Here is a 10,743-nt window from a genome sequence, read left to right on the forward strand (position 1 = left end):
ATGCAAAAAAAAAAAAAAACCCATTCTTTTAAAATGCGTAAAACAGGGGCACCTGGGTGGCTTAGTCGGTTGAGCGTCGGACTTCAGCTCAGGTCATGATCTTGCTGTTTGTGGGTTCAGGCCCACGTCGGGCTCAGGGCTGACAGCTCGGAGCCTGGAGCCTGCTTCAGATTCTTGGTCTCCCTCTCTCTCTCTCTCTCTCTCTCTCTGCCCCTCCCCTGCTCACACTCTGTCTTTCTCTAAAAAATAAATAGTTAAAAAATTTTTAATAAATAAAATACAATGCATAAAACAAAAGACATAAGATTACAAAAGAAACCAATTATATTTATATTCAGATATCAAAATGTTAAACCAAATTCGTGATACAGTCACAACTATGCTTCTTTATTTAAAGCATGAGATATAAACATTTTAAAATACATATTAAAAATATAAACGAACGAGGGGCACCTGGGTGGCTTAGTCGGTTAAGCGTCCGACTTTCGCTTGGGTCATGGTCTCCCGGTTTGTGGGTTCGAGCCCCGCGTCAGGCTCTGTGCTGACTGCCAAGCTCAGAGCCTGGAGCCTATTTCAGTCTGTGACTCCCTCTCTCTCTGACCCTCCCCTGCTCACGCTGTCTCTCTCTCTCTCCTAGAAATAAATAAAACATTAAAATATATATATATGAACGAATGCGGCGTTAGATAACGTCCAATAACTGCCAGAATCTTAAAGTGATGAGGAGCCTAAACAACGCAGGAGACACCTGCAATAGCTGTAATGCCATAGGAAAGTATCTGTCATTTTGATTTGTGACAAAGCCACACGTGTTGCACATCCCACCGTGGTTCGTCGCCCACCTCATGGTTGCAGCAAAGGCTTAATTTCAGTTAGAAGTTAGAGACAATAAAGACCTGTCCCTACACAAGTTCCAGGTGCAGGGAAGCGGGTGCTGGTGTGAGGGTGGAAGGTGGGTTCCAGGAAATGCGGGTTCAGCACGAAGCGACCTCCCTAACGGAGGAAACAAGGATGCTGTGCCGCCAGCGCAGAGGGCAGAGGGGAGCCTGGAGGGGTCCCAGGGTCTGCCCTGTGACCCTTCCCCCAGGTATAGGGAGACGAGCTACACAGTCCTCGGTTGGGCCGCAAACCCCCATACTCCCTGCGCCACCCTAGGCCAGGGCGCAGGCCACCCTCCCCCGCACGGCCTCCCCGTCTGCCCCCCCCTGCGCCCAGCCCATTAGCTGAGGCTGTGACCGTCACCCGGCCGGGCCCCTGCAAATGAGGGAGCGCGCCGGGGCGCCCGGGGCCTGACCCGCAGCGACCCGCTGTGACCAGCCATGCGGCGGCCTTCTTAGACGCGGCTCCGCCCGCTGCAGCCCCCCGGCCATAAAAAGGCCGGTGGGAGAGTCGCCGCCGCAGCCGCCGCAGCCGCCGCCCCCCGCCCAGCGTGTCCGCACCATGGCCGCCTCCGGCCTCGCCTGCCGCCTGCTCGGCCTCCTGGCGCTGACCTCCGCCTGCTACATCCAGAACTGCCCCCTGGGCGGCAAGCGGGCCGCGCTGGACCTCGACGTGCGCCAGGTGAGCCCCAGCCGCCCCTGCCCGCCCCGCCGCGGACCCGGGGTGGGGGGGTGGGGGTCGGCGGACGTGCGCCCCCTGCCGTGACCGCGGCCCCGGCGACCCCGAGCCGCCGCCCCCGGCCTCGCAGGGCCCGCGCTCACCCCCGCCCTCCCGCCAGTGCCTCCCCTGCGGCCCCGGCGGCAAAGGCCGCTGCTTCGGGCCCAGCATCTGCTGCGGCGACGAGCTGGGCTGCTTCGTGGGCACGGCCGAGGCGCTGCGCTGCCAGGAGGAGAACTACCTGCCGTCGCCCTGCCAGTCGGGCCACAAGCCGTGCGGGAGCGGGGGCCGCTGCGCCGCCGCCGGCGTCTGCTGCAGCCCGGGTGAGCCGGGGCCGGGGCCGGGGCGGGGGAGGGGGGGTGGCCGGGGACCCGGGACCCCGAGGGGACGGCGCGGGGCGGCCCCTGACCGGTTGTCCCTCCTTCCAGACGGCTGCCGCGCCGACCCCGCCTGCGACCCCGAGGCCGCCTTCTCCCAGCGCTGAGCCCGACGGCGCGGACAGCGGCGCGCCCCTCGCCCCTCCGCAGCCACCCCCAGAAATAATACAACACAATAAAGCAGAGGTTTTTTTCCCCTCCAACTCGACTGGCGTCTCGGTGTCAGAAATGGGAAGGAGGGCGCTGGGGGAGCCTCGAGGGTCGCGCCTGGCGGGGCCTGCGTCTCCGGGCCATTCCGAGCGGGAGGATGGGGTTCGGGGCGCGCCGTGCCTGCCCCGTCGTGAACGGGCCGGGGAAGGAGGCGGCCGGCAGCGTCGGCTCCGAGGGAGATGGAAACAGACGCCAGCTTCTCGCTCCAAACAGAGCTGGGAGCCTATGGCAGGTGGACTTAAGAGGAACAGTTCAAAGAACCCAAACGACAGGGTGCGGGGGGTGGGGGGGCTGACAGGGAACCAGAGGGAGGGGAGGCGGCCAGTGGCAGGGAATGACTTCCTTACTTCTGGAAGGAGGCTTGAGCCACACCCGAGGGCTGGCTTTCACGTTTGCGAGGAGCTGGACTCCAGGCTACCGGAGGCCACTGGTGCGCAGAAGAGGTGGCCAAGCTGCCTGGTCCCAGCTGCCTGTGCGGTAGAGGAGCTTGGCAGTGCCGGGGACCCGCGGGCGCGGGAGTCCTGGGAGCCCACCGCCACAAAATGACAGCAAAACGCACAAAATGACAGCAAAACGCAAAAGCCGCCAACAAACAGAATCCTCAACCTATTTCTCGTCCATTCCTGGGTCCAAAACCCTTTTGGGAATCAAGAGAGCCTTTGGGAAACAAGAGTCTTTCCCAAAACATGCTGTTATTCACTTACCCAAGCCGCTGGGCAAGCCATTTCAGAAAGTCCACGGCCACACTCCCCCTGCAAGTAAACGGAAACAGATCACTGTCTATTAGTAAGAAAAAAACGTAGTTTCTACAGCTTTCTCCCCCACTGGAGGTCTGCATAGCACCACCCCACAGCAGTATGTGGGTCTCACTGGGTGGAGAGAGAAAAAATACACTGAAGAGGACTGTAAGATCTTCTTTATTATAAATTGCAAAAACAGGCAAAGTCTTGGGTGAGGTGGTGACTGGAGGGGGTCCAAGGGAAATTCTGGGGTGCTGCTCATATTCTCTTCTGGTCTGGGAGCTGGTGAAACAGGTGTGTTCATTTTCAGAAAACTTAACACACTGTGCACGTGATTTGTTAACTTTTATATGTATATTTGAATAAAAGTTTAAAAATGAAAAAAGATCATTAGTGCTAAGATGTAAAAGAAGAACAGAGATGAGGCTTTTGAAAATCCCAGTGGCCTGGATTGTGATTCTCTTTGTTTTCTGGGGTTTTTTTGCTTTTTGGTTTTGGGAGGAGTTTTTGTTGTTGTTTCTTTTTTTTTTTTGCTTTTAGTTTATTATTTGTTTTGTTTTTAGATTTCACATATAAGTGAAACACTGTAGTGTTTGTCTTTTCCGGTCTTATTTCACTTAGCATATTACCCTCCAGGTCCATCCGTGTTGGTGCAAATGGCAAGATGTCACCATTTTTGTGGCTAATATTCCACTGTATAGACTATGGTTCTTGTTGAGGCCATGAGACAGAGCCCCTCCTTTCCCAGGAGATTAATCATCAAAAGGGACACAAGATGACTTGAAGTGGAGTCCTGTTTAAACCAACCGTGGTGAAGGACTTGATGCACATAAATGGGTATTTGAGGATGGTCGCAGAGTTCTGTGTCCCTCAGAAACCACACAGCCAGGGAGGGCTGTCGCTGGAGGTGACCGAGTTCCTCAGCTAGAGAAGCGTGGGGACGGATTTGTGCTTTCCCGAGCTGGAAAGTCTAAACGCCACCTTAGCAGGGAGTCTGGGATCTCCCCCTGGGACCTCCCTCCCTCCCCTGAGTGTCCTGGGGTGCCAGCCCGGCTCTCCCCACCCTGGGAGAGAGTTCAGGTCTCCTCACCCACTCAGGCACCCACTTCGCTGTCTCACTCTTCCCAGGAATGCAAAGGTCGACAGTATTTTCTTGCCTCAAAACACAGGGTCGGACTGACACCTCTTTTCCTGAGTATGTCCCAGAGGTGGCATCAAGCTGGGTCCAGTGGCCACACTGGCGCAGAAGCAAGCTGGGTGTCGGTCTTCATTCTTCTTGCCTGCTCAGTTCCACGGCGTTTGGTCCTCGTTGGGATGACCCCTTCAGACCTTCAAAGTGCCTGGGGACTTGTCCAGGGCAGTGGGGGTTTCCACTTTGTGTAACTTTATTCTTTGTTCTTCTACTACCCAGAAATGAAATTTCTAGAGAATATGCCCATGTACATATTCTCTAGAATATTCAAAAAATGTATAATTAGTCTTAGCAGTAATACAGAGAAAAATAAAGTAATTTAGCACAAAATATGACTTTAATATGTGACTAAACAGGCAAAAACTATGCTAGGTGACATACGCACAATCCAGTTCCTACTTATAACAAATATAATAAAAAGAGATTGGGACCCCATTCTCTACAAGATGTTCAGGAAATTAAAAACATAAGAAAACGAAAATAAAAAGGTAGAAGGGCAACAAGGATCAACTTTCTCTTTTGTGGGGCGCCTGGCTGGCTCAGTCAATAGAGCATGTGACTCTTGATCTCGGGGTCATGAGTTCGAGCCCTACGTTGGGAGATAGAGCTTACTTTAAAAAAAAATTCTCTGCTGACAAAAACTGAGGACTGATGGATGTGGGGGGGAGGGGGGGATGGGCATGGAGGAGGGCACTTGTGGGGATGAGCACTGGGTGTTATGTGGAAACTAATTTGACAATAAACTATTTGTAAAAAAAAAAAAAAAAAATTCTTTTGTACCTTAAGGAAAATACAGACTCAGATATCAACGAATTGCAAAGGGTGTAGTCATGGAATACTTGGGGAAATTTGAATAGTGCCTGAATGTTTCATGATATTAATGTATTGTGAGTTTTGGTTTGCAGCTTGCATATGTATGATAGTAGTGTGTGGTCATAGTTTTTTAAAATTATCTTTAATTCCAGTGTAGTAAACACACAGTGTTCCATTAGTTTCAGATGTACAATCTAGTGATTCAACAGTTCCATATACATCACTTGTGCTCATGGACAAGTGCCCTCCTTACTCCCCTTCACCTATTCCCCCCCACCCTGGTCTCCTCACCCACCTCCCCTCTGATAACCATCAGTTTGTTCTGTTTAGTTAAGAGACTGTTTAGAGGCGCTTGGGTGGCTCTGTTGGTTAAGCATCTGACTTCCGCTCAGGTCATGATCTTGTGGTTCATGAGTTCCAGCCCCACATCGAGCTCTGTGCTGACCACTCAGAACCTGGAGGCTGTTTCAGATTCTGTGTCTCCCTCTCTCTGCCCCTTCCCTGCTCACACTCTGTCTCACTCTCAAAAAAAAAAAAGACTTTTTTTTAAAAGTCTGTTTCTTGTTTGTCTCTTTCTCTTTTCCCCCCTTTGTTCATTTGTTTTGTTTCTCAAATTCTACAAATGAGTGAAATCATATGGTATTTGTCTTTCTCTGAGTTTCTCTTAGCATTATACTCTCTACCTCCATCCATGTCATTGCAAATGGCAAGATTTCACTCTTTTTTATGGCTGAATAATATTCCTGTGTGTGTGTGTGTGTGCATGTGCTCACATATATATATGAGCACTGTGGATACAATGTATTCATCTTCATTCATCTCTTGATGGACACGTGGACTACTTCCATAATTTGGCTATTATAAATAATGCTATGTGTGTTTATGTTTTTAAAAAGATAACTTTTGAGATGCACACCAGAATGTTTATAGATGAAATGGTATGACGGTTGGAATTGACCTCAAGATAATTCGAGGGTGAGAGGAGAGGGTGGGGTAGAGGTGAAACAATCAACCACATGGCTCATAATTGTTGAAGCTAAGGGTGGCGGACTTGAGGGGCCTTTGTCTGTTGGCTCTACTTCTTCATACATTTGAAACTTCTCATAACAAAAGCTAAAAAACAAAAAGATTGTGATAAGGTAAATGTTTTGATATGAAGAGATGCCCCAAATTTACTTTGTTAAAAATGGTATTGGGGCACCTGGGTGGGTCAGTTGGTTAAGGATCTGACTCTTGATTTCGGCTCAGGTCATGATCTCACGGTTGGTGAGTTTGAGCCCCGAGTGGGGTTCCGTGCTGGCAGAGCCTTCCTGGGATTCTCTCTCTCTCTTCTCTCTTCCTCTCCCTCTCTCTCTCAAAATAAATAAAATAAACTTAAAAATGGTGTCAATTAGGACATATGGATTATGTAAATCATAATACTAATTTGTAAAACAACAGCTGTGTGAAGCTTTAAGACAAGAGTATTCCAGTCTGAGAACCATGTTTTTTAAAAAATTTTTAAAGTTTATTTATTTATTTTGAGGGAGACAGAGATAGTATGAGTAGGGGAAGGGCAGAGAGGGGGGAGAGGGAGTGAGAGAGAGAGAGAGAGATAGAGAGAGAGAGAGAGAGAATCCCAAGCAGGCTCTGCACCATCAGCCTACAGCCTGATGTGAGGCTCGAATTCATGAAACCACAAGATCATGACCTGAGCTGAAACCAAGAGTCGACGCTTAACTGACTGAGCCACCCAGGTGCCCCTTTAATTTTTTTACGTTTATTTAATTTTGAGGGAGAGAGAGAAAGACAGAGTGTGAGAGGGGGAGGGGCAGAGAAAGAGGGAGACACAGAATCTGAAGCAGGCACCAGGCTTTGAGCTCCAAGCTGTCAGCACAGAGCCCCGAACCCACCAACTGTGAGATCATGACCTGAGCTGAAGTCGGATGCTTAACCAGCTACCTCGGTGCCCCTGGTTTTTGGTTGGTTGGTTGGTTTGTTTTAATGTAAGCTCGAAGCCCTACGTGGGGCTTGAACTCATGACTCCAAGGGTAAGTCGCATGCTCCACTGATTGAGCCAGCCAGGCACCTCAGTCTGAAAACTATAAATAGTTTCATCACTGAACATTTATCGCTATGATTTATTTTCCTGTTGTGCTGTATCCGCGAGGACCACCGGCAGCAATTTCCGGTGTCTGTAGGGGTCCATATGTGTAGGTTAAGCAAGCTTGCTTCCCTCCCATACCTAAGTTTAGTGTCATTTAGTTTTTAAATCTGGAATGGTGTGAAAACATACCAAAAGCTTTTCGAGCATCATAAAAGGTGACTGTCTATGGGGCAGAGGTCATGGATATTTTTTCCCCTTTCCTGATATTTCCTCCCGGTAGGCACCCCTGAGGTAATGCTCCTCCAGGTGGGGGTGGGGGTGTAGCGGATGGGAGGGGGTTTAAGGGGAAATGAATGGGCACCTGCACAAGCCCAGCCCTTCCTCTCCAACGCCTCATGGGATCAGGCTGCCAGGCCCGGAAGCACATGCTGTCAACATGGTAAATGCACAGAGAAGCAAAGGGGCAGGAAAATCCTGGGAAGAAGGTCCATCTCGGTGGTAAACGTCTCCAACTTGTCATTGAGTCGTACAAAGCCCTCTCGCCAGCAGATAGAAGCTGCGCTCTCTAACATCAGCTCTATCAACAATAAAGTTGGTATCGTGGCTTCCATAGGCCACCTTCTTTTGTTTCACTTTTCAATTGTTGCAGAATTCAGGGGTTATGATTGGTTAAGGTTAAGGTTAGGCTGCCGTAATAAAAACACTGAAATGGTAAGGAGGCTCTAGGGGCTTCTAAAGGGTGGATGTTTATTTCTCTGTTTCTCATCAGCCCAAGATGAGCATTCCTGCCTCTGTCCCATCCCGCCACTTAGGGACCCAGATTTCTTCTGCCCTGTAGTTCTGGCATCTCCTAGTCCTTGTCATTGTCTGATGCTTGAGTCTAGGATGCTGTGGATTCCGACGGGTGGGGAAGGAAAGAGTGGGGTCAAAGCCCACCCACCGTCAGAGGACCCCAAGTCACTATCCGTTTTACTCACATTTTATTAACAAGAACATGGTCATACAGACACACCTCCCTGCAAAGGAAGCTGGGAAATATAGTTACAATTCTATTCCTACATAACTCCAGTCAAACTCCCAGACGTGTGTTTTTGAGTGTGTTTTTGTTTGTTTGTTTGTGTGGGGGTTTTTGTAGAAATCATTAAGCTGATTCCAAAGTTTATGTGGAATGGCAAAGGAACTAAAATACCCAAACTAATTCTTTTTTAAAAAAAGTGTTAAGTTTATTTATTTATTTTTGAGAGAGACAGAGACAGCATGAGTAGAGGAGGGGCAGAGAGGGAGAGAAATCCAAGCAGGCTCTGCGCTGCCAAAACAGAGCCCAGTGTGGGACTCGAACACATGGAGCTGTGAGATCATGACCTGGACCTAAATCAAGAGTCGGACACTTAATTAACTGAGCCCCCCAGGTACCCCTACCCAAACCAATTCTGAAAGAGAACAAAGTTGGAGGAGTTAGGCTACCTGATGTCCAGACTTACTAGGAAGCTATCACATTGAAGACAAGATGGTAGTGGAGAAGGGAGAGCTCTACGGACTGATAGAACCGACAAAGGAGTCCAGAAATAGATCTACATGGATATTGTCAAGTGATTCTGAGGGAGTAACGAAGACAACTGAAAAGGGGAAGAGCAGTCATTTGAACAATGCTCCAGTGATGGAGCAAATGGCTATCCAGATGCCAAAAATGAACTGCAATCCGTAACTTGGACAACACAAAAATTAACTCAGAATGGATCATAGCACAAGTTCTAATCTGTTTAAAACTTACACAGTTTTGCTGATTACCAATAGAGTCTCTCCAAACATTTCCATCATTTCACTTGGATGACTAACAGGATTGGCTGCACTAACCAGTAAGTAAAAGATAACCTTATGAGAAACTATTGAACATTTTTCCAGAGTGGTTGACTGATTTTGCATCTTCACCAACAATATATGAAAGTCTCATTCACTCCATATCCTTGGTCAGCACCTGATCTTGTTAGCACTTTTTAAAGCCATTGTAATGAATTTCTCATTGTGGTTTTAATTTGCATTTCCCCATCAGCTAATGATGTTCGACATCTTTACATGTGTATATTTGCCATCTATAGATCTTATTTGGCTATATATCTGTTTAAATCTTTTGCTTATTTTCTTTTTTTAGGATTTTATTTTTAAGTAATCTCTCCACCCCAGTGGGGCTCGAAATCACAACCCTGAGATCAAGAGTCGCATGCTCTACTGACTGAGCCAGCCAGGGGCCCCAAATCTTTTGCCCATTTATTTTTTTTAAACATTTTTTTTATTTATTTCTAGGAGAGAGAGAGACAGCATGAGCAGGGGAGGGTCAGAGAGAGAGGGAGTCACAGACTCTGAAATTGGCTCCAGGCTCTGAGCCGGCAGTCAGCACAGAGCCCGACGCGGGGCTTGAACCCACGAACCGCGAGATCATGACCTAAGCAAAAGTCGGACGCTTAACCAACTAAGCCACCCAGGCGCCCCATCTTTTGCCCATTTAAAACTTTGAGTTGAGTTGTTGCTCAAGGTCATGAACCATTTCTTCCATAGTTTCTTCAAGATGTTTTACAGCTTAGGGCCACCTGGATGGCTCAATCGGTTGAGCATCCGACTTTGGCTCAGGTCATGATCTCTTGGTCTATGGGAGTTCGAGGCCCACATCGGGCTTGCTGCTGTCATCTTGGAGCTTGCTTAGGATCCTCTGTCCCTCTCTCTGCTCCTCCCCCGCTTGCTCTCTCTCGTGCGCTCTCAAAAATAAATAAAAAACATTTCACAAAATTTTTAAAAAGATGTTTTATAGTTTAGGTTTTACATTTAGGTATATGATCCACGTTTATTTAAACCAGCTGCCTCTTTCCACTTTCTTGTGTCTGGAAGGGTTTCTAAGTTCTTATCAGGTCTGGTCCTGCCCCAGTCGTACAAGACCTGGGACTGGTCCTGGATGGGTCATTCCAGGGCAGAGATAGGAGACCATGGCAGGGATAAAAGCCCACACAGCTCTTGCCCTCCCTCTACATTTAATCATGATGGGCACGGAGTCAGGTCAGGGGTGACCGCAAGCGGAGTTCTAAGACCAGAAAAGAGCTTGACCTTGGCCTTGAATGTGGAACCTGGCTAGATCTGACTGAGGCTGAGTCATAAGGCTTTGCCCCAAGGCAGGGTGTTGGGGTCAGGCCTCAGAGTGACTTCTCTCTGCCTTTGCTCCCTCCTAGCCTCTAAGTCAGTGGAAGATTCCAGAGGAGATGCAGCCTCTTGTTACTCCAAGGCCTGGAGCAAGAAATCCCAAGGGCAGGATATGGAGAACAGAGGGAGCAGAGAAAGAGAATGGGAGGTAAGGGGTGGGGGTGGGGGTGAGAGGCCAGAAGGGGCAGGAGAGGGATGTAATGGGTCAAGGAGAGAGGCAAAAGAGGGCCAAGGAGCTGGAGGAAGGGGAAAGAGAGGGGAGTGAGCCTCAAAGGGGATAAAGGAATAGAAGGGACAAAGAAGGACATAGGGACACAGAAGAGCATAGGCCAAATGCCAGTGGACATCTCCCTGGAGCTGTATGTGTCAAAGGGTGGAAGGTCCTAATGTGAGTGTGTGCACCTGTCCGCGCTGAGTCTGTTGTGTTTGTGGTGCGGAATGTGTGTTTCAGGGCCTACATCTGTAACTGTGGTCAAGGATCACAAGGAACGCCGCTCACGATTCTTTGTCGGTCTGTGGGGCGGCGTGGATGGGGGGCGTGTG

At 49.2% G+C, this 10,743-nt stretch overlaps 1 protein-coding gene across 1 annotated transcript; it reads left to right on the plus strand.

Annotated features, from left to right (window-relative positions):
• The first annotated feature begins 1,440 nt into the window (after positions 1-1,440).
• On the plus strand, positions 1,441-2,080 carry OXT (oxytocin/neurophysin I prepropeptide). Its single transcript, XM_039224642.1, has 3 exons — positions 1,441-1,560; positions 1,718-1,919; positions 2,025-2,080. Exons 1-3 carry the CDS (start codon positions 1,441-1,443, stop codon positions 2,078-2,080), a joined length of 378 nt encoding a protein of 125 aa, XP_039080573.1.
• The last annotated feature ends 8,663 nt before the right edge of the window (positions 2,081-10,743 follow it).

Source organism: Hyaena hyaena, unplaced genomic scaffold (assembly GCF_003009895.1).
Source record: "Hyaena hyaena isolate Hyena2069 unplaced genomic scaffold, ASM300989v1 scaffold_16, whole genome shotgun sequence".
Classification (NCBI taxonomy): Eukaryota; Metazoa; Chordata; class Mammalia; order Carnivora; family Hyaenidae; genus Hyaena; species Hyaena hyaena.

What these genes read in the sequence shown, in the direction of transcription:
- OXT (XM_039224642.1), top strand. Translation starts at nt 1,441, where the DNA reads ATGGCCGCCTCCGGCCTCGCCTGCCGCCTGCTCGGCCTCCTGGCGCTG. An exon ending in TGGACCTCGACGTGCGCCAG is followed by an intron (nt 1,561 to 1,717) that starts GTGAGCCCCAGC and finishes CCCTCCCGCCAG; the next exon opens with TGCCTCCCCTGCGGCCCCGG. An exon ending in CGGCGTCTGCTGCAGCCCGG is followed by an intron (nt 1,920 to 2,024) that starts GTGAGCCGGGGC and finishes CCCTCCTTCCAG; the next exon opens with ACGGCTGCCGCGCCGACCCC.